The 24,041-nt window shown below is 44.7% G+C and overlaps 1 protein-coding gene across 3 annotated transcripts in view; it reads right to left on the bottom strand.

The window, feature by feature from the left end:
• ELP1 (elongator complex protein 1) overlaps positions 1-24,041 on the bottom strand; it is a 273,772-nt gene that overhangs the window by 9,017 nt on the left and 240,714 nt on the right. For all 3 annotated transcript variants that reach the window (XM_029603978.1, XM_029603967.1, XM_029603987.1), the window contains 2 exons: positions 22,609-22,720; positions 8,935-9,062 (listed from right to left, as the gene is read on the bottom strand). In XM_029603978.1, coding sequence (XP_029459838.1) covers positions 8,935-9,062; positions 22,609-22,720 — 240 coding nt within the window. The remainder of the gene's footprint in view (positions 1-8,934; positions 9,063-22,608; positions 22,721-24,041) is intronic.

The following is a 24,041-nucleotide window of genomic DNA, read 5'->3' as shown; positions in this document are numbered from 1 at the left end:
CCAGCAAAGCTGATGAATATTCAGTCGCTGCCTGAGGAAGAGAACTTTATAGTTAGGAAAGTCTGTATCTTAAAACATTTTAGTTTAATAAAAGGTATTATATTGTCTAACTACTTCGTTGATTTTCTTTTAACAAATTACTTTTGGCAGGCTATAATGGTGGCCCCCTTCTTATTGCACAATTTCTTCTTAGAGTTGTTTTGCCAACGGGATGCAGAGCAATTTTTGTGATTAGCAAGGTGGTTTACATGTCATGACAAAGCTCATTAACCATCATTTCTGTATCTTTTGTGTATGCCAGCATCCAAGAAGACCTGTTACAGACAAATTGCATCTAGACATCAGATGCATCTCAGAAGATGCCTCAAGTGGGTATTTGCCACAGATGAAATTGTGAAATTTGGTACAAACTGTGGTCAAAACTGAGAAATTCTTTTTGGTTTAGTTGATCTTTCCTGGAGGACCATATTCAAAAGCCATTTAGGCAGATAACTCAAACGTTATCTGTTTAAATGGTTAATTTGGCAATTTCAGTCATTATCTGGCTAAATTATAGCCAGATAAACTTATCCGGCTATAATTGAGCCAGATAAAAAAGGGCGTTCTGGGGAGGAGTTCAATTATCCTGCTTCAGAGCAGGCCTAAAGTTTTCTGGCCTCATGTGGCTGGATAGTTACTTGCCAGGATATTTTCAGCGATATCTGGGTAAGTAGTGCCCATACCCTCGCCACATGTCTCTACCCCCCAGTGTCCCAGGAACCTGCTCTCAACCTTAAGAAAAGCTTTTAACACTTGGAAGTGCCAAAAAGCGGAATATAAAATTCTAAATAAATAAATAAAAATAAGATCACTGACAGCGTAACTTAGGTAATATCACTAAAAACGTATTTTTACACTATACAGTACGCTTCCAGCAATATTACCTAAGTAACGCTGGAAGCAGCCGGAATCTCATAGCACAGCAATCCTGGCATGAACAATGGGGCATCTTTTGAAGGTAACATGTGGGAGGGAGGGTGTCTACCTTTGGTGGGTGGCGGGGGAGAAGGAGAAATGTTCTTACCTGTTAATTTCTTTTCCATTAGTCCTGCTACACCAGTCCAGCCATGAGAAATGGGTTATTCCTCCCTACCAGCTGATGGAGGCAGACAGCACTGTTTACCTCTGTGACATCATAGCCACTACTTAGAAGGTAGTGCTAGCAGCAGGAATCCAGTATCCTTCTGACAAAGCTTTGGGTCAGACCCCTTAAGCAAAACAAACATCAACTTTAAATAGTGAAAACCAACCTGAAATGAAATTTCCTTGCCCCCCTGCAGAAGCTGGAAGTGTAGAAACAAGGATAACAACAGTGGGAAAGGATACCCAAACTTGACCTTCGGTAGAATCTAAACCAGAACAGTCTGAAAATTATGCAGCCGAGCTTCCTGGGTAAGTTCAGACTAGTGTAGCAGGACTAATGGAAAGGAAATTCCTTCCATCTCCTGCTATACCAGTCCAGCTATGGCAAGTGGGAAGTACCAAAGTTTCAATTACCTACATGGGAGGATGCGAGGGCTGCCTGCAAAACCCTCGCCCCATAAGCTGACTCCTCCAGAGCCAGCACGTCCAGCTAATAATGATTCACAAAGGAATTCAGGGATGACCATGTAGCTGCTCTGCAAATAGCTGGCATGAGAGCATGTACCTCTGCCCAGGACTCCGACTATGCCCTGGTAGTGTGGGTGCGCATGAATTCCGGAGGCTTCTTGCATTTGACTAAACAAGCCGAATCAACAGTGTCCTTTATCCAGAGAGCCAAGATAGCCTTAGAGGCTGCCTCCCCTTTACGTAGACCACCAAATAGGACAAACAATTTGTCAGACTTGTGGAAGACATTAGTAATCTCCAAATAGTGCAGGATTATCCTTCGCACATCCAGACAACTGGAGAGACTAGTACTCCGGCCCACACTCCCCCCGAGAAAAACGCTGCTGGAAGGGAAATTGCTTGATTAATAGAAAAACAGAATTCACTTTAGAAAAAAGGATGTTACCGGCTGAAAAGTGACTGCACGATGTGATCACCAAAAAAGATAGGATTATAGACAGTGCTGGGGAGGAGCTGGCTGTCGTGGTACATGTGGGCACCAACGACATAGGAAAATGTGGGAGGGAGGTTCTGGAAGCCAAATTTAGACTCTTAGGTAGAAAACTGAAATCCAGAACCTCCAGGGTGGCATTCTCCGAAATACTCCCTGTTCCACTCGCAGGTCCCCAGAGGCAGGCAGAGCTCTGGAGTCTCAATGCGTGGATGAGACAATGGTGCAGGGAAGAGGGATTCAGTTTTGTAAGGAACTGGGGAAACTTTTAAGGCAGGGGGATACTTTTCCGAAAAGGATGGGCTCCACCTTAACCAGAGTGGAACCAGACTGCTGGCACTAACTTTTAAAAAGGAGATAGAGCAGCTTTTAAACTAGAACAAGGGGGAAAGCAGACAGTCGCTCAGCAGTGCATGGTTCAGAGACATGTATCCTTGAAGGATACTAATGAAACAGGAGAGTTAGGGCATCCCAACAGAGAGGTTCCAATAAAAGCAAACGTAGTCCTTGTGCCTATATGTAAAAAATCACCTGAGCTAAAGATTACCTTTGTAAATTTTGTTTAAACTAATAAATAGAAAAAATAAAAGGACCAGCGGGCTTGTCAGTGGTTCAAGCGTTGCGCATGATGTAAGTCTTCGAGGTTTTTGTGGTCTGTGTAAACCGTTATCGGATGTTGTGCTCCCTCGAGCCATGGGCGCCATTCCTCAAACGCCAATTTGATTGCTAGTAGCAGATCATTGTGCAGATCGAACAGTTGGGGATAAGGCAGCTCCTAGAAGACCCGGGAAAGGTCTACAATGCTAGTCTGCTGCTACCAGAAGAAGCCCCAAATGAACAGCTGTCTCACATCTTGCAGGACATTTGTGGAACGCACCAAAGGTCATTTTTTTAGGGAGAATCAGCAGATCACAGTGTGAGACCTTGCTGCTGCGTTATGGTTGTTTGTTTTTAAATACTTACTTTCCTTCCCTCTGATTTTTGTACTGTGGCCGCCTCCTTGTACTCCATGAGGTGCTTTTTATCTTTGTGTCTTGTTGCTAAGGGCAGCTCTCAGGGTGGGAATAAGGGCTTTGAGGAGTGTCACTCTCTCCAGAAAGGGATTGGCCCTGGCAGAGGGCCTGGGGTCCGCTTTGTAAGAAATGTTTTGACATGGATTGTTTAAAAAAAGAAAAAAAAATTGCAGAGGGGGATTCAGTCCCCTCCCAAAAAAATGATTAAAATAGCATACTGCAAAATTCCTGTTTTGGGGCTGGGCGTGAGATGGAATATATTTTTAACACTTTCGAAGAAAGCAAACCAGCAGCAAGAAAGAGTAGGGGATATGTGCAGAGGTCTGTCACTGTATACCTTCATCTCCTTGATCATTATTAATAATAAAAAAAAAAAAAAAAGCAAACTAATCTGAATTCCGTAATCCAAGTCCTGCCAGTGGCACCTACTTCAGTGCTGTCTGATGAATGAGTGGAAGGGAGTGGGCAGTGGAGTGCCTCAGGGATCTGTATTGGGACCCTTACTTTTCAATATATTTATAAATGATCTGGAAAGAAAGACGAGTGAGGTAATCAGATTTGCAGATGACACAAATTTTTCAGAGTAGTTAAATCACAAGCAGATTGTGATAAATTGCAGGAAGACCTTGTGAGACTGGAAAATTGGGCATCCAAATGGCAGATGAAATTTAATGTGGATAAGTGCAAGGAGATGCATATAGGGAAAAATAACCCATGCTATAGTTACACAATGTTAGGTTCCATATTAGGTGCTACCACCCAAGAAGAGATCTAGGTGTCATAGTGGATAACACATTGAAATCATCGGCTCAGTGTGCTACGACAGTCAAAAAAGCAAACAGAATGTTGGGAATTATTAGAAAGGGAATGGTGAATAAAACGGAAAATGTCATAATGCCTCTGTATCCCTCCATGGTGAGACTGCACCTTGAATACTGTGTACAATTCTGGTCGCCGCATCTCAAAAAAGATATAGTTGCGATGGAGAAGTTACAGAGAAGGGCGACCAAAATGATAAGGGGAATGGAACAGCTCCCCTATCAGGAAAGACTAAAGAGGTTAGGACTTTTCAGCTTGGAGAAGAGATGGCTGAGGGGGGATATGATAGAGATGTTTAAAATCATGAGAGGTCTAGAATGGGTAGATGTGAATTGGTTATTTACTCTTTCAGATAATAGAAAGACTAGGGGGCACTCCATGAAGTTAGCATGTGGCACATTTAAAATTAATCAGATAAAGTTCTTTTTCACTCAACGCACAATTAAACTCTGGAATTTATTGCCCGAGGATGTGGTTAGTGCAGTTAGTATAGCTGTGTTTAAAAAAGGATTGGATAGGTTCTTGGAGAAGTCCATTACCTGCTATTAAGTTGACTTAGAAAATAGCCACTGCTATTACTAGCAATGGTAACACGGAATAGACTTAGTTTTGGGGTACTTGCCAGGTTCTTATGGCCTGGATTGGCCACTGTTGGAAACAAGATGCTAGGCTTGATGGACCCTTGGTCTGAACCAGTATGGCATGTTCTTATGTTCTATCCTGTAATTTCGCTCGGCAGGGGAGAAGCGCTGAAGAAAAAGGAACAGGGATGTAGAGTGTGGGTATCACTAGGTTGACTAAGGACAGCATCAACTCAGATGTCTGAAGCATCCACCTCGACGATGAAAGATTGTCAGGGATCTGGGTGGCGTAGACATGGTTCTTGAAGAAACGCCGTTTTGAGTTCCTAGAAGGCGATCACGGCTTCTGGAGACCACTGAGAGGGATTGGCTCCCTTTCGTGTCATGGCTGTAAGAGGCGCGGTCAAGGTAGAATAGTGATGAATGAATGATCTGTAGTAGCTAGTGAATCCGAGGAATCTTCGCAGAGCCTTAAGACCAGTAGGTTGTGGCCAGTCCTGAATACTCTTGGTTTTTTGCGGGTCCATCTGGAACCCCTGGCTGGATACCATGTAGCCTAAAAAAGGAACAGATTCCTGCTGAAATGAACATTTCTCTAATTTGGCATACAATGGTTCTCTCTTAGTCTCTGTAGAACATTAGCGACGTCCAATTGATGGCTCTGGAGATTTTGAGAAAAACCCAGTATGTCGTCTAGATATACTACTACACAGCTGTACAGCATGTCCCTGAAGATTTCATTCATCATGTTTTGAAATACAGCCGGGGCGTTGCAAAGGCCAAAGGGCATGACTAAATATTCAAAATGGCCGTCGCGGGTATTAAATGCTGTCTTCCATTCATCGCCCTGGGGTATTCGGACCAAATTATATGCCCCTCTGAGGTCCAGTTTTGTGAATATTTTGGCTCCTTGGAGCCTATCAAAAAGTTCTGAGATCAATGGCAATGGATAGCGGTCCTTCATGGTGATCTCATTTAAGCCACGGTAGTCTATCCATAGGCGAAGGGATCTGTCCTTCTTACCCACAAAAAAGAATCCGGCTCTGGCAGGAGACTTAGGCCAAATGAAACCCTTCGCCAAGTTCTCTTGGATATAGGCTGACACTGCCTTGGTCTCTGATAGAGAAAGTGGGTACACCCTTCCTCTGGGAGGCTCGGAATTGGGCATCAAGTTTATGGTGCAGTCAAAAGATCGGTGAGGTGGTAGAGTGTCTGTCGCTTTCTTAAAGAATACATCTTGAAAATAAGAGTACTGTTGAGGTAGACCCGGAAGGGAGGTGGTAGTGGTCAGGCAAGGCATTGGAGTTACCGCCTCTAAACATTCTCCATGGCAAGCTTTTCCCCATTGGGATAGTTCTAGGGTACTCCAATTGAATTGGGGTGAATGCATTTATAACCATGGCAGTCGAGTATCAACAGATGTATCGCCTTATCCAGGACTGGAAACGAGATGGTCTCCAAATGTAGAGACCCCATGGGAGACGAATAGGTTGAGTAGAATAAGAGACCTCACCAGGTAATGGCTCACCATGTATAGATGACAACAACAGTGGTGTAGGTGTCCGAACAGTGGGGATTCGTAGGTGCTCTACGAGTTGTCTGAGTATGAAGTTCCCACTGACACCAGAGTCCACTAGGGCCAATGTGTGGAATTCGAGGGTATCCGAGTTAATGGAGACTGGAAGTGTCAGTGGAGGAGATGGAGAAGTTAGACCTAGGAAGAGTCCTCCAGCGGATCCTAGGTCTGCGAGTTTCCAGGACAGATAGGACAGGAGGGAACAGCGTGGCCAGGTTGTCCGCAGTACATACAGAGGCCCAATCTCTTTCGGTGACGTCTCTCCTTAGCTGATATCTGGCTGCGGCCTAATTGCATGGGTTCTTCCTCCTCGATACTGGGTGCAGGAGTAGTCTGAGTAACAGGCACTGGACAAGAGCGTGGAATCCCTGGTAGCATCTTTTTAAAACCCTTTACACCTCTTGTGACCGTTCATGCAGACGACGATCAATTCATCCTGCTAGATCAATGAGAGAGTCCAGAGTATCAGGGAGTTCACGTGCTGCTAATTAGTCTTTGATGCGAGAGTTAAGACTTTCCAGGAAAATAGCCTGCAGGCAACCCAGGTCCCAATGTAGCTCAGAGGATAAGGTTTTAAACTCAAAACCATAATTAAGTCAAAGGTTTGGTACCTTGTTGAAGATGCAGGAGTGCAGATCCAGCGACAGTCTTGCGAGCGGGGTCGTTGAATACAGAATGAAAGAGTGCCAGGAAGCCTGTCAAATCATGGGAGACTGAGAATTGGATCATTACGCTCCCAGAGGGGTGAAGCCCAGGCCAGGGCTTTTCCGTCTAAAAGAGACAGTATATACTTAGTTTTGGTCACTACATCTGGAAAGTAGGTTGGCTGTAGTGAAAAGTGCATACAGCACTGATTCAGAAAGCCCCTACATAACAGGGGATCATACCTGTAAAACGAGTGGGTGCTGGCAAGGGCACGGAGAGTCATGCAGACATCATAGGGGAAGAGAAGTGGCCTTGTCAGTCATCAGAGTAGAGTTCAGCCGAGAGTTTAGCTGGTTGAAGGCGTTAGTCAAAGTCTCTAGTGTCCTTTGTTTTTCGGCAAGACATTGGGCTAGGCCAGGGATGGCCTGAATGGCTGAGACCTGAGCCGGGTCATGGAGTTAGCAATCTGTTATGTTTTTGTATAGGGGGTGAACCCTGGGTTGAGATGAGAGATGTCTTCGTCCACAGTCGATGGGCATGGTCTCAGTGATGTAGGACACAGCTGTATGATAGACTTTATTATGAAGAAAGGAAAAGCAACCCTGCAGAGCGGGGACTGCAAATAAGTACAGTTCTGAGAAATGGGTATGCCCAGGGTGATACACAGATGAGAAGATCCGGTAGTGGCCCGCAGAGCGGGGTACGCCGAGGATGACTGTACTGAAGATGAACCAGTCTGAGGGGCAGGAACCCAGAAGTGGATCTTGTAGTTGGTATGGCAATACCCTGCAGCACAGGGTGACTGGAACAACTTCTACTGAAAAGGAACGGTAGTGGCCCGGGGCATGGGCTACACCGCAGAGAAGCTTCAGTAAAGCTGGTATCGCTGAAGTCTGTAGAAAGGTACTCACGGTGGTAGTTCCAGGAGAGTGATCCGAGAAGCGGATCAGGTCGTAGTCCAAGGCAGGAAGACCCTCTGAGGAGCGGATAGCTAGGAACGCACAAGGGCCCCCGAGGAGCGGGTACCCAGAGCGTCCACACACCAAGAGCAAGTCTGGAACAGGAAGTCCAAGAATGAAGCAGATTCAGCAACGAGGAAACTCCTTGCTAACTCGTAGTAGCAGAAGGCCGGTCAGCTTCAGTACAGCAGCGAGTTGACGTCATTGGGAGGGGACGTCTCAGAGGTTCACGCCATGACGTGTACAAAGGAGGCCCTTGCGCACGCGCCTTAGGTGATTCCGGAGATAAGATGGCGGTCAGCAGCACCCACGCCATCCTGGGGATGCTGGGCAGGTCGGTGTTGGCTAGCAGAGGCCGCCATTCTTCCTAGGATTGACGGTGCAGGTAAAAAGGAGGTGAGCATGAGAGGTTGCAGCCATCTGCGACCGACGGGCATAACACAACTTAATTAATAGTAGGTAATAGACTTCTCCTCCAAGAACTTATCCAATTCCTTTTTAAACCCAGCTACACTAACTCACTAACCACATCCCCTGGCAACAAATTCCAGAGTTTAATTGTGAGTTAAGTGAAAAAGAACTTTCTCTGATTAGTTTTAAATGTGCCACATGCTAACTTCATGGAGTGCCCCCTAAACCTTCTATTATCCGAAAGAGTAGATAACCGATTCACATTTACCCATTCTAGACCTCTCATGATTTTAAACACCTCTATCATATCCCCCCTCAGTCGTCTCGTCTCCAAGCTGAAAAGTCCTAACCTTTTTAGTCTTTTCTAATAGGGGAGCTGTTCTCTGTCTCCATCTGCTGGTAGGGGAGAAAATATTTGCATCTGGATAATGATAAGGAAACTATAAACCAATTCTACTGACCACCATCTTAAGTGCTTTAGCTTTATCATGCATGGCAAAGTCCAACTCTAAGGGCAGTTTAGTAAATATGACAGCTCATAATAAAAATAAAATGCCTCACTTTTTTGATAATGTTTCTTCATAAGGATATATTTCAAGGTGTATGCAAATTTCATGGTATCATAAACTGGATGGTCTTAATCTGCTGACATCTTACTATGATATTATGAAACTAACTATACTCATCAAGTCTTCATGCTGTGGCTTTGGACTAGTCAACACTCACATCAAAACACAGCACCCTTAAAATATTGTCCTTCAGTGTAAATAATCCCTACTTTGCCTACTTTTGGCTCGCATCATATTATCTAAACCAGGATGGATAACGGCCTTTGCCATCAGCAACTTACCCTTCAGTTTTTCCACTGAACAGATGATTTCTCCCAGGGCCTCCACAAGGGCCACATCCTCCAAGGGATTTCCTTCTTTTAAACTATGCCTTTTGCGTTCTGCCTTTCGTCGATTCTTTGAAGACCTCCTACAACAAATCAGGAATGGCAATTAAATACCTGGGACCTCAGCATTTACTGTGGGAAATTCTTACTTTGATATGATTCAAAGCAGGACCAATTCCTAAAGACAGGCCAAGACTTTTTTTTTTTTTTTTTTTGAATCTTTAGGACAGTGGTTCTAACCCTGTCCTGGGGACCCCACAGCCAGTCGGGTTTTCATGATATCCACAATGAATATGCATGAGAGAAAATTTGCATGTTATGGAGGCAGTGCATGCAAATTTTCTCTCATGCATATTCATTGTGGATATCATGAAAACCCGACTGGCTGTGGGGTCCCCAGGACAGGGTTGAGAACCACTGCTTTAGGATTTCAGCTCAGAACCAGGGTTGGGATCTGTTGCAATGAACCTTCATTTGCAACTACCTAGTAATTTTTCTAACTTTTTCAGTTTACCCAGGGCAGTCCTTTGCTGAGGAGTTTCTGTAACCCTGCCATTTTGGGCTCTAGATGTGACCACCAGGGACCATCAACTCCCAGTTCCAGGGATGACCTCTGCAGCATCCCCAGCCCTGGCCGACTCAGGGAGCAGAAGACCCAAGCCCAGATTCAAACTCAGGCCCTGCTGCATGGCAGTCGCAGTATTGCCTCAAAGCCGCCAGGCTGGCCCGGTTCCCATGTTTTACTCTACTTTATTCACAGCCCCCTTGTTCTTTATGCAAGATGCTCTGAAGGACTTCTATTTCCAGTCTCTCTTTTTTGTCCTTCAAAAGGGAAGTGCTATTGAACCTAATCATTTTATTGGAATCCTTTGCACAGCAGAAGGGACAACTTGAGCATTCTAAAGCAATACATACCACACTGTGCCAAAGCTAGCAAACTACGCAGGCATGGGTTTCATCTTGCCCTCTCTCTCTGGCCATATTCAAATAATGCCCAAAAGGCCACCTTTTAGAACAGTGGTTCTCCACATTTCTTCTATCGCGACACACCTGACAAGCAATTCTCATGTTCATGACACATTGCATACTACAATCTGCAACTTTACTAAAAAGAAATCCTAAATATGTTTCTTATTGTTAAAAATTATGCAAGGGAAAGATAAAATAATCTTAACAGAATTTTTGATAAGTTGTTATTGAAATGAATTATTTTTTTCCACAAAGTTTTAATCTTCACTTACTTGGCTATAAAACACACTACAAGAAAAAGTCCCAAGGGTCTTGTGTGCAAAGAAACCTCTGGTCATCTTCCCTTACTCTCTCCCGCTCACCCTAGCCCGACATTTCCTCTTATTCTCTCTACACTGCACCTCAGCCCAGCATCTCCCCTCACTCACTCTACCCCATACTCCAGCCCAGTATCTCCCCCCCCCCCCACCTCAGCCTAGCATCTCCCTTCAGTCTCTCTTTCCCTCCCACCCCAGACCAGCATCTCCCTTCACTCTCTCTTTCCCTCCCACCTCAGCCCGGCATCTCCCCTCACTCTCTCCCTCCCACCCTAAACCGGCATCTTCCCTCACTCTCTCTTTCCCTCCCACCTCAGCCCAGATCTCCCCTCACTCACTCTCTTTCCCTCCCACCCCTGACCGGCATCTTGCCCACATCCTCCTGCCCAGCATCCTGTTATCATGGCCCTATCCATCATCCTCCTCCCTCAATTGGCTTGGCTTAGTTGATCCCAGGGGACTCTGGGACGACCGGGGGGGGGGGGGGGGGGGGAGGCAGGAGTCAAACTGCAATTGCAGAAAGGCCACAGTATGGTTGAGGAAAACTCACAAAAAAATAGAAAGTAGGAGACCATGTGATTCAATAAGCGGGTAGGACGTAGTATGAGCTTGCTCCAGGTTTTCCCCGCATATCAGCAGTAAAACTGGTAAAATCTTGACTTGCCATGGCAGATTTTATACAGCAAGCATTTGTAAAGGGTTATGGACAATTTTGTGATTTGGGAGGACGCTGCAATGTCTGCAAAGCCATAAAGAAAGAATAAAGTCCTGGATAAACAGGCAGATACAAAGTTGGAGACAACCCTCCGAGCCCGTGCCCAATTTCATCCAATGATGCACTGGTAGAGGAAGTCACAAACGAGGTGGTGATGACCTTGTATGCAAAGTTTGTGGCTCTTTTGCAACAAGTAGCAACAGGCAATGAAACAAATGAAATAAAAATGCAAGAGGAGGAAACGAAGAAGAGAGTAGTGGAGGTGAAATCTTGCACACAGTAGCTGATGCAGATGCAAGAAGCATTTGAAAAGCAAGTTCTGCTGCTGGAAGCTAAAGCTGATGAACTGGAAAACAGGTCCAGTAGAAACAATTTAAGATTTGTGGGCTTCCCCAAATTTGTGGGCTTCTCCCCAAATCTTTATCAGATTACGAAGTGTGTGCATTATTGGAGGGCTGATTTGTGTGAGATCTGGGACTGCAGAATATGGAAGGCAAATACCAGGGGAGAGACCACACAGTCTGGGGCCCAGGTCAGCAGGCTCTGCCAGACCCAGAGTGGTTATTGCACATCTATTGAATTTTGCAGACAAGGAAATATTACAAGCCTACTGCAAAAAGGGAGCATTAAACTATGAGGGACACAAGATTTGCATCTTTCAAGATTATTCAAATGCAATTTCACAGAAGAGGAAAGAATTTTCTCCAGTTTGCATGGAGTTGTTCAAACAATAAATAAAGCTTTTGCTACAATAACCCGCGAGGCTCAGAGCAGCAGTAAACAGCAATGGCAGGTGTTAGACTCAGTAGTGGCAGCAAAACCATTTCTGGACATGCTTGAGAAGGGGAGCTACAGAGCTGGGGGGTATAATGCTCTTTCCATTTAACTAAGCCCAAGAAGGAAAAAATATGATCATAAAACAACATGGGCTGATTTTGCTGTTTCAAATGTTGTTTTTCTGTAAATTGTTCAGTTACAATGGGCCAAAGTTGCAACGAATATTTGAGTATTTAGTTGGCTGAGGGAGGGTATGTTACTTAAAATCTAGTGGGTTCGGGGGACACTTCTATGGATTTGTGTGTGCTCTCCACCCCTTTGGAGGATGTATGTGTCGAATCTAAATCAAGGGGGGATGGGGGCTGAGGGAAGGGAGGGGAAAGAGGGGAGAGGGAGGGGGAGGGGGGGGATAGAAACTTTGATGGGTATGGGGTTGCAAATAGAACCCTTATGGCAGCATTCATCAAAAGTTAGGGCTTTTAGGTTGAAGTTGTGTGCTCGTTCTCTAGGCCGGGGGAGAACCAGCGCAACAGAAAGACTAAGGGATATCATGCATATAATAGTCTTTTTGTTCTGGATTAAATATGGGTGAGAGCATGAGAGTTATCTCGTGGAATATTGCTGGATTAGGTTTGCCAGTAAAAAGAGATAAAATGCTCCAATCAATGCATAGACAAAAAGCGAAACCTATATGTTTACAAGAAACCCATTTAGATGCAAAAGAAAATGAAAAGTTGGTTCGTGACTGGGTGGGACAGGTTTACTATTCCCCTGCAATAAATAGGAAAGGAGAGGTGACAATATTGGTGGCGGAGCAAGACATCTTTGAACACATCCTAACCCACAAAGATATTGAAAGGAGATATGTTTTGGTGGTGGCAAAACTACTAGGATGGGAGAATACCATTTGTAGTGTGTATGCACCCAACACCTATAATGCATCAGTTTTTTGTGGATCTGATCATGGCCTTAACAACTTATAGGAAGGGCCCGGTGATCTTAGCAGGGGATTTTAACTGTGTATGTGATCCATTTATTGATAGATCCTCACCATCTTCACTATCTAGATTGGGAAAAATTAAGGGCATTTCATATATGTGCAATATGCTGCAACTTTTAGACCTGTGGAGAGTTCTTCATCCTGAAGAGAGGGATTATACACATCTCTAAAGCGCACATGACCATGTCTCATAGGTGTCTCCAGGTGGGAAGAGTGGAAATAAGGCCCACATAATTTTCCAAGCATACCATCATGTGGTTAGAATTGTCTCTTCGGGGACAGCAAGAGGGTTTGAAGAGATGGTGATTCCCCACTCACCCTACGAAAGATCAGGAATCTGAAGAATATCCCCCACCCCGCGCTACCCCCCACTCTGTCGCCTCTTGTATATAATTAATTTATGTCCAACCTGGTTAACCACATGTAATCTCATTTAATAACTGTGGCGCCCGTTGGCTCTACAGTAAAGTTGTCACCTTTTAACTTCCTATCCTTCCTCCATCTATCATTGTAATTTCCTTTCTCAGTTGTCTGTAAACAGACATGATGTTTTTTTTTTACGAATGCCGGTATATAAAGTTATAAATAAATAAATAAATAAATTTGAAGTGCACAATCAACAACATCAGGGAGACCCCATATTAATTTTGAAATGAGTAAAGCAGTGATGAAAGGAGAGATAACTGCATATTTAATCAGGAAATCCAAGCTTCTAAATAGGCACATTCTGGATTTAGAGGTTACATTTAAAAAAGCTAAAGCTAATCTAGCTTCTGCCCCAACCACTGCAAATAAAAAAAGGTACTGAGAAATTCTCTGTTCTCTAAATTGCTATATGCATCAGCGAACACAAAAAAGATTATTGCATGCATCTCACCAACTATTTACATTTGGGAATAAAGCGGGGAAAATTCTGGAAAATATGGTTAAAATTAACTGAGGGAAAACTTACACTGAAGCACTTAAGGACTGGCATAGAGTTAGGAAAATGGTGGCTTCAGAGATCTGCCAAATTTTTAGGGAATTTTATGAGACTTTATACAGGAATGATACAGTTGACGAAAGGGAGGAAGGAGGAGGAAATTTTTTTAAGAGATTTGAATTATCACGGTTAACTGAGGAACAATTAACATTTAAATTGCCTGCTTCAGCTCCAGGAAATTGTGGAGTGTATTAAATCAGTGTGCTGCAGCAGTCAAAAAAGCAAATAGAATGTTAGGAATTATTAGGAAGGGAATGGTTAATAGAACGGAAAATGTCATAATGCCTCTATATCGCTCCATGGTGAGACCGCACCTGGAATACTGTGTACAATTCTGGTCGCCGCATCTCAAAAAAGATATAGTTGCGATGGAGAAGGTACAGAGAAGGGCAACCAAAATGATAAAGGGGATGGAACAGCTTCCCTATGAGGAAAGGCTGAAGAGGTTAGGGCTGTTCAGCTTGGAGAAGAGACGGCTGAGGGGGGATATGATAGAGGTCTTTAAGATCATGAGAGTTCTTGAACGAGTAGATGTGAAGCGGTTATTTTCACTTTCGAATAATAGAAGAACTAGGGGGCATTCCATGAAGTTAGCAAGCAGCACATTTAAGACTAATCGGAGAAAATTCTTTTTCACTCAACGCACAATAAAGCTCTGGAATTTGTTGCCAGAGGATGTGGTTAGTGCAGTTAGTGTAGCTGGGTTCAAAAAAGGTTTGGATAAGTTCTTGGAGGAGAAGTCCATTAATGGCTATTAATCAATTGCTAATTGCATCAGTAGCATGGGATCTTCTTAGTGTTTGGGTACTTGCCAGGTTCTTGTAGAGCAAAATTGCTTACCTTGTAATAGGTGTTATCCCAGGACAGCAGGATGTAGTCCTCACATATGGGTGAAATTAGTAATGGAGCCCTATGTACGGAAAACTTCTGTAAAAGTTTCTATGAAACTTTTGACTGGCACCAGAGTGCCTACTGAGCATGCCCAGCATGCCATGATATTCCCTGCCACAGGGGTCTCCCTTTAGTCTTTGTTTGTAGCAAATAGCGTTAGCCAAAAATAAAATAATAAAACGTATCGGACCCAACTCCGCGGGGTGGCGGGTGGGTTTCGTGAGGACTACATCCTGCTGTCCTGGGATAACACCTATTACAAGGTAAGCAATTTTGCTTTATTTATTTATTTTATTTATTTAAGGTCTCTTTTATACCGACATCCGTTGACACATCGCATCGGTTTACAAAAAACAAAAACTTTTGGGCGGAGCCCTTACATATAACAGCGGAACAAGATTAACTTTTGGGCGGGACAAGCAGGATGCTTGTCCCGCCCAAAAAAAAAAAAAAAGCAGGACAAGCAGGATGCTAGTCCTCACATATGGGTGATTAGCAAGCTAGAGGCTGAGTCATTTTGTGCTGAAGCAACAGTAAGGTATTGACGATGAAATGAATCAGCCGAAATCACAGCAGGTTGGATGTAGAAGGAGTTGGGATTAAACTGGAAACAAGTTCTTTAAGACGGATTGTCCATATGCTGAATCTTGTCTTCCCTCTTTGTCTAGACAGTAGTGAGCTGCAAAGGTGTGAAGAGAACTCCATATTGCTGCTTTACAAATGTCCAGAATAGGTACAGAGCGAAGGTGTGCTACTGAGGTTGACATTGCTCTGACTGAATGTGCTTTTACTCGCCCTTGGAGAGTAAGGCCTGCTTTTTCATAACAAAATTGTATGCAATCTGCTAGCCAGTTTGACAGAGTATGCTTACCCACTGCTTTACCTGGTTTGTTTGGATCATAGGACACAAACAGCTGATTTGATTTTCTTTGGGCTGCAGTGCGGTTTAAATAGAAAGATAACGCACGTTTACAGTCCAAAGTGTGTAAGGCTCTCTCTCCCTGGTGAGAGTGAGGCCTAGGAAAGAATGTAGGCAAAACTATGGTTTGGTTTAAATGAAATTCCGTGACAACCTTAGGAAGGAATTTTGGATGTGTACGGAGGACTACTCTGTCATGAAGGAACTTCGTGAAGGGTTCGTAAGTTACTAGTGCCTGCAGTTCACTGACCCTTCTAGCTGATGTAATCGCTATGAGAAATACCGTTTTCCAAGTGAGGAATTTAAGGTCACAAGTATTTATGGGTTCAAAGGGAGAACGCATAAGTCTAGTGAGCACTACGTTCAGATCCCATTGTATGCTTGGGGAATGAACTGGAGGTTTAATGTGAGTTAGGCCTCTCATGAATTTACTGACGAGAGGCTGTGTGGAGACAGGTGCATCTTCCAGCTTGTTATGGTAAGCTGAGATTGCGCTTAAGTGTACCCTTACCGATGACGTCTTAAGACCAGAGTCTGAGAGATGGTAAAGGTAATCTAGTAGTGAGGTAGTGGGGCAAGTGAAAAGGATCTAAATCTTTGTTAGTGCACCACAATGTAAACCGTTTCCATTTGTAGGAATAATTCTTTCTAGTGGAAGGTTTACGTGAAGCTATAAGTACTTGAGATATAGAGGATGGGAGGTTGAATGGCTGTAAGATCAAGTTTTCAACATCCATGCTGTCAGGGACAGGGATTGAAGGTTGGGATGGCGCAACTGACCCTGTTCCTGAGTTATGAGATTGGGAGCTACTCCCAGGCGAATCGGGTCCCTGACTGAGAGATCTAGCAGTGTGGGGAACCATACTTGTCGAGGCCAATATGGGGCTATGAGTATCATGGTCCCCTTGTCCTGTTGCAGCTTCACTAGTGTTTTGGTTATCAGCGGTATTGGTGGATACGCGTATAACAGGCCTGAATTCCAATGGCGGGCAAACGCGTCTCTTGGTAAGCTGTTCTGCTGCGAGAGGAGAGAGCAGTAATTGCTCACTTTGTAGTTCAGATGGGATGCAAATAGATCTATTGATGGTTGACCCCAGCGTTGGAAGATCTTGGTTGCCAGTGTCGGGTCTAGAGACCACTCGTGTGGTTGGAAGTGACGACTGAGGCGATCCGCTACTGTGTTGTGGATGCCTGCTAGGTAGGTTGCCCGTAGTAGAATTGAGTGTGCTAGGGCCCAGTCCCATATTTGGGCTGCTTCCTGACAAAGGAGGTACGAGCCCGTACCCCCCTGCTTGTTGATGTACCACATGGCTACTGTGTTGTCCGTTTGGATCAGAACAGTCTTGTGTGAAAGGCAGTCCTTGAATGCATATAGAGCATAGCGTATAGCTCGAAGCTCCAGGAAATTTATCTGAAAAGAGGCTTCTTGCTTTGTCCACTTGCCCTGTGTTTTCAGATGAGCAATGTGCGCTCCCCATCCCAAGGTGGACGCATCTGTAGTTAAAGTCACTTGTGGAACTGGCTGCTGGAAAGGTAGGCCTTTGAGCAAGTTGATCGGTGATGTCCACCAGAGAAGGGAAAACTTCAGATCTGGTGTTATCTGAATGTGAGTGGACAGTGGCTGAGTGGCTTGAATCCATTGAGATTTGAGTGTCCATTGCATTAGTCGCATGGTCAGTCTGGCCATGGGAGTGACGTGAACTGTTGAGGCCATGTGTCCGAGTAGGATGAGGCACTGATGAGCTGTGACTGTATATTGATTGCAAATAGAGTGTGCCAGGAGGACGAGTGTTTGAGCCCGGTCTTTCGGAAGAAAGGCCTTTGCTGTGATGGTGTTGAGATCTGCACCTATGAACTGCAACTGGTGAGATGGTGTGAGATGGGATTTGTCGTAATTGATGAGAAATCCCAAGGAGTGAAGCAATCTTATTGTGAGATGGAGAGAAGTGACAGCTCTGCTCTGTGTATGACTCTTGATGAGCCAATCGTCTAAGTAGGGGAACACATGCACTTTTTGCTTGTGAAGATGTGCCACCGCTACTGCTAGACATTTTGTGAATACTCGAGGTGCTGATGCAAGGCCGAATGGTAGCACCCTGTATTGGAAGTGTTGACCTTGTACCAGAAATCGCAGGTACTGTCGATGAGGTGGAAAAATGGGAATGTGAGCGTAAGCGTCTTGAAGATCCAGAGAGCAGAGCCAATCTCCTTTTTGAAGAAGAGGTAGCATGGTGCCTAAAGACACCATCCTGAATTTTTCCTTCTTTAAAAATTTGTTGAGATTTCTGAGGTCCAGGATAGGACGTAGACCCCCGGTTTTCTTTGGAATGAGGAAATATCGGGAGTAGAATCCTCTGCCCCACTGAGGCCTGGGAACTCTTTCGATGGCCCTGGCAGTCAGGAGGGTAGATAATTCTGCTTGCAGGATTGTGTAATGATGAGACACTGTCCAAGACGGAATAGGGGGATTGTCTCTTGGCACAGTGAGGAAGTCCAAGTGGTACCCTTGAGATATGATTGAGAGTACCCATTGGTCTGTAGTGATGGAGGTCCAAGTTTGAAGATGGTGAGCAACTCGGCCTCCGACAGGTACTTGTGGATAAGGATTTTGGGAATGACTCATGCCCTCTGGTTGTACTTCAAAATCCGGAAGTGGACGCCGCAGGCGGAGGCTGCTGAGGCCTAACAGTTCTTTGGCGAGGCTGAGACCGTTGAGCAGGTCTTTGTTGTCTGGGCCTGGCTACTGGTGGATAATACCACCTAGGGCGGTAATATGGCTTTCTTTGTTCCCTTCTTGGAGGCCTCCTTGAAGGTTGATGTACCTCTTGTGGCAGCTGAGAAAGCTGTTTGAGGGTTTCTGTGTGGTCTTTGATGGTGGCCACCGCCTCCTTGACTTTATCGCCAAAGAGGTTTTCCCCTAAACAAGGCAGGTCCGCCAAGCGCTCCTGTACCTCTGGTCTCAGCTCTGAAGATTTAAGCCAGGCCCATCTTCTAGCTGTTATTCCGGATGCAGACAATCTGGATGCTGTCTCAAATGAATCATACGTGGCCCGAACCTCGTGTTTTCCTGCCTCTAGGCCTTTATGTACGAGGTTTTGAAATCCTTCCTGAAGATGGTCAGGTAACTGATGAGACAGGGATTCAACTTGTTTCCATAGGTCACGCTGGTATTGATTCATAAAAAGCTGGTATGAATTTATCCTAGATACCAGCATAGCAGCTTGGAAGATCTTCCGGCCAAGATTGTCCAAGAACCTATTATCCTTTCCAGGAGGTATGGAGGCGTGTTGCTTTAATCTTTTGGCTTTCTTTTGAGCCGACTCAACCACCACTGATTGGTGTGGTAGTTGAGTTTTTTGGAACCCCGGGATGGGTTGCACTAGATAAGTGGCATCCGCCCGCTTATTAACAGCTGTCACCGACCCAGGGTGTTCCCATATCCTGTACATAAGTTCTTGTAATACTTCGTGAACAGGAATAGCAAGAATTTCCTTGGGAGGATCCACGAATTGAAGCACCTCCAAGGTTTTTTGCCTGCTGTCTACTTCAGAAATGAGGGAGAAAGGAATTGTTTGAGACATTTCTTTAATAAAGTTGGAGAAAGACAGATCCTCTGGCGGTGACTTTCTTCTATCTTCTGGCGGAGAAGGCTCAGAAAGGAGATCTTCATCCGAGGAGAATTCTTGGTCACTATCATCCAGAGGGTGCTCCAACGGCCTAGTAGGCTTAGCTGGAATTTCGGATAGTGGAGTCTGAGGTCTAAGGGGTGGCATGACACCCGAGGGACCTGGTAATGGCTCTTGATTCTCATCTACATCTATAGGTTGTGATAAAGATGAGAAGCAATGGATCAGTGAGTCCAGCTTGTCCATTAATGGTTGAAAAATGGATTCTTGAGAAGGCATCGACGGTGCCATCGGGGTCGATGGCCGTGGTGGAATCGATGGTAACCGGGGAATCGGCAGAGCTGGAACCGGTGGTTGCGGCCTAGGTAGAACCGGTGATGGAATCGGCGCCATCGAGGAAAGCGGTGATTTCCTCGGCATCGGTATTGAAGGTATCGGTGATGGGACCGGAGATCCTCCTATGACCGGTGTCGATGGCAGAACCGGAGTGGAAGGCCGTGGCATCGCCTCGATAAAGGCATCCTTAACCGCTTGACGTATGTAACTGTCAAGTTCCGCCCGCATGGATGATGTGAACAGAGCACCCATGGGGGGAGGCGGTGGCGGCGATAGTAGTACAACCTCAGGGCCCTGAGGAGGTACGATTCCTTCCGCCGGAATCGGTGAGGGTTGGCCTGTTGGTGGCTCAGAAGCCTTACTTTGGAGCCGGGCTTTCTTAATCGGTGTCCCGTCCTCCGCCGATGGCTCGCCGGGTATCGGGGCGGTGGTTGCTGTGTGCAGCCTGCGATGCCGATGGCGATGTTTATCTTTTTCGCGCCCTTTTTCGCTGCTCGATGTGGACGCTCTAGACGATGGAGAGGGGGAGGAGAATGGAGCGTCTCCTGATTCCTTAGACTGACGTTTTTTTAGGACGACCTTCCTAATCGACCCAGCCGGAGAAGATTGTGTGGAAGTAGATGGAACAGTAACTAGCTGTATTTTAAACAATTGTTCCATCTTGTCGAGCCTAAGACGTCGACCTTTCGAGGTCATCGTAGCGCAAAGGGGACAATTTCTCACGTCATGGCCTTCTCCAAGGCAGAGGACACAGTCCTGATGAGGGTCTGTGATCGACATATTTCTTGCGCATTTCGGACATTTTTTGAATCCTGTAGCCATTTTGTGGCCGGACAGCCGTCGACAGCCTTGACTCAGGTACAAAAATTTTTTATGAAAAACGGAACGGAACCGTGATTCAAACGAAAAACTTACCCCGATGACTTTGAAGGGAGACCCTATGCGGCTAAGTTTTTCTAAGTTTCCCGTAAGGAAAAATATTGTGGAGAATCCCACAGGACTCCTAAGATCCGCGAGGCTAACTGCTTCGCGGAAAAAAGAAGACTAAAGGGAGACCCCTGTGGCAGGGAATATCATGGCATGCTGGGCATGCTCAGTAGGCACTCTGGTGCCAGTCAAAAGTTTCATAGAAACTTTTACAGAAGTTTTCCGTACACAGGGCTCCATTACTAATTTCACCCATATGTGAGGACTAGCATCCTGCTTGTCCTGGGATAACCTGGTTTTGGCCTCTGTTGGAAACAGGATGCTGGGCTTGATGGAGCCTTGGTCTGACCCAGCATGGCAATTTCTTATGTTCTTAAAATGCCTGATTTTGAAACTCTTGTGGAGGGATGGAGACTTGGGAATGGAAGTGACTCCCGCATATTATAATAAATGTTTTTCAGGGCTTGTACATTATCTACAAATATTAATCTAAGCGAAACAATTTAAATTTTTGCAAAGATTTTATATGTCCCCCATAAAGACTAACAGATAGGACATTGCAAATTCAGGAGATTATAAGATGTTTAGAGAGGAAGCAAGCACTTTGGGCCATACGTTTTGGCAATGCAATGTTCTACAAAGGTTTTGGAGTAAAGTTCAGAGATATCTTCATAGGTTAAGTGGCTTGTTGTTCACACTGGAAATAAAAATATTTTTATGGGATGATATGCGGGGATAATTTTTCCTAATAAATAGACTTTGGTGTAGGAAAGTACTTTTGTATTTTACAGAAATGGTTGACGTCCGAACCACCTACATTGACACAACAGAGAAACTTGATTCACCAGATGTGTATTGGAAAAATATGTAGAAAAAATAGAATTTCGGAAGAAGCAAGACTTTGTGAAGAGTTGGGAGGTTTATTTAACCGCTCTGTCTCCAGCTGTGAGAAGCCTGATAGCAAATGATATGATTCCTTTATGACATAGAGGGACAATGAGTGGTGTGGAAGTAGCACTATAATTATTGTGTATATTTAGGATATAAAGGATTTGGAGAAGGGGGGGAAGGTGCTGGGAGATTAGTTCAAAAAGGATGCATTTCCAGACCTGTTTGTATGTAACCTGGAGGTGTGAGGCAATACCTCGCAACCGAGTAATTGCTTTTAGTTGTCACATTTTGCTAGTCTTGAAATGCAATAAAAATGTTTTGAAATAAAATAGCATAAAAATCAGGATCTATGGTGCATTTTCTAGCAAATATCTACCCACACACAAAGCAGGTACAAATGACCATTCATACTTTGTCCCTGAGGCAAGTGAAAGCATGCACACACATTTCCTTTGAAACTGGTGCGAAGCCAGTGGGTAAAACGTATGTGCACACGTTGTCCCAATGTGGACTGTTTGAAAATGTCCCCCCCTTACATGTGTCCGTGCAATACCCACACATCTTTATAACCATGAAAACAACTCCATACATTTAGGCTGATACAATAATCTGAGTGCTAAACTGTGTACTGGATTTCAGCTCAGATTTTTATCACTCAGATTAAATTTCTTTCCCAATGCAATAAGCCAATAGTATGCAAATGCATCTGAGTTAAAGAAAAACAACATGCATTAACTCTAAAATGTTTGTAACTGTAAAATGTGCATTTGGCCATTTTAACTCGGCAAGTGAGGAGGAGCAGGCATCCCTAACCAGATAAGTCATTACTTATCTGCGCACTGCTTTTCACATTTTTGCTTGGTTTAACTGCCGGCGCAGTAGTGTAGGAAACTTGATTCCAGCTCTGATCCAGGGGTAAGTTTTCAGATTTAAGAAAGGTATGCTGCTCAAATGCTGTCTCTCTGTATCGGGGGGGGGGGGGGGGGGGGGGGGAGCTTAATGCCTTGATTTGCATCCTCATTTGCATGAGATCTCCATGTAAGGGTGCTAAGCAGTACTCCCGTTTAGGAATGCACATTTTCTGCATGCAAAACTCCTTGCCACGTCGGCAGTAAGTTTTGTGCACAGAAAATGTGCATTGAAGTGCAGGTAGAAAGATGCTTTCGGCTGAAAGTCTTTAGGAGTGAGCACAGTCTTTTATCTGTTATAAAGTTCCCCTGACATTTCAGATTTCTTGCTTGCAATTCATATGCAAAGGCTGAAAAGACTGGGCACGTACGAAGAAATCCTGGAATTGCTGTGGGAGTATTTGCCACTCATGTCGCTGGCTGTCACGACGCTGCTAGTTTCTGAGAAGAGGTCGGACTCCGGGCCCTCGGGTGCCTCCTCATCTACAAAGCAAAGCATTAACATTTATTGTAAATGATGGCTTTATGCTATTATTAAAGGGCTAGTATCTGACCAACGGCAGGACGCTGTTAAACAAAATGAAATGCACTGAACCATATTTGTTTGTGATTACAGTGAAGCAGAAACAAAACTAGAATAAAAGGTAGTATTGTACATCTCTGCAGACAACCTGAATGCCAATTTTAAATGAAAGGAGGGTTCATAACTGAAATATTCCTTTACATCATGTCTTCATCATGCTTACCATCCTTATTAACCCTTACCCCACCCCAGACAACACTAGAACATTTGCCAGTCTGAAAAGCTAAAGGACAATACTTTTGACACTATTCAAAAAACAGTGGAATAAACAGAGAAGATCCCTGAAGACAGAGGATGCAAATGAAGCACCTGCATGGAGCGGTAGCTCAGTCATAACAGCAGTGGTATAAATGCTTGGTGCTTCCAGGAATGCACCGGGGGAAAACTGCAGACAGCATCAGTTACAACACTAAACATTACTGGGAAGTCTGGAGAGAGCATTTTGGTCTTTATCTGCCATCATCTACTAGGCTACTAACCTTCTGCATCACTCCTCGAGTGACAGAGGTTGCTATAGTAGTGACAGCTATTGTTTTTTTTTCTCGGGGGGGGGGGGGGGGGGGGTGTCAGGTGTGCCAAGGCTCCAGCACACAAGAGACTCAAACTTGAGCCATTCTCCTGTGCCACAGAAACAGAAATGACGGCAGAAAAAGACCAATCGGCCCATCCAGTCTGCCTAGCAAGCTCCCACATTTATTTTCCCAAACTTATCTGTTTCACCAACCACCAAGTTCAGGGCCCTTGTTGGTAACTGTTTGATTCAAATTTCCTGCCATCCCCTGACATTGATGCAGAGAGTAATGCTGGAGTTGCATCAAAGGTGAGCCTAAGGCTTAATGGTTAAAGGTAGTAACCGCTGCATCAAGCAAGTTATCCCAATGCTTGTTTATCCAGACTGCACAGATCAGTGTCTTGTTGGATGTTGTCTGAATGTAAATCCTCTTTTCCACATTTCCCCTTGTCGTTGAAGCAGAGAGCAACGCTGTATATGCATTCAAAGTGATGTATCAGGTTTAATTGGTTGGTTTAGGGTAGTAACCGTCGTAATAAGCAAGCTACCCCCACGCTTATTTGTTTAGCAAGATTGTGTAGTTCAGTCCTTGTTGGTTGTTATCTGAATGCAAATCCTCTTTTCCACATTTCCCCTTGCCATGTTGGAGTTGCATTAACCATGTGAAGGCTTATTGAGTAAGGGTAGTAATCACCAGGTAGTAGCCTCCA

The sequence above is a fragment of the Rhinatrema bivittatum genome, chromosome 1 (assembly GCF_901001135.1).
Source record: "Rhinatrema bivittatum chromosome 1, aRhiBiv1.1, whole genome shotgun sequence".
NCBI classification, from domain to species: Eukaryota; Metazoa; Chordata; class Amphibia; order Gymnophiona; family Rhinatrematidae; genus Rhinatrema; species Rhinatrema bivittatum.
The sequence above is the reverse complement of the archived record's forward strand: the minus strand, read 5'-3'. Positions and strand labels throughout refer to the sequence as shown.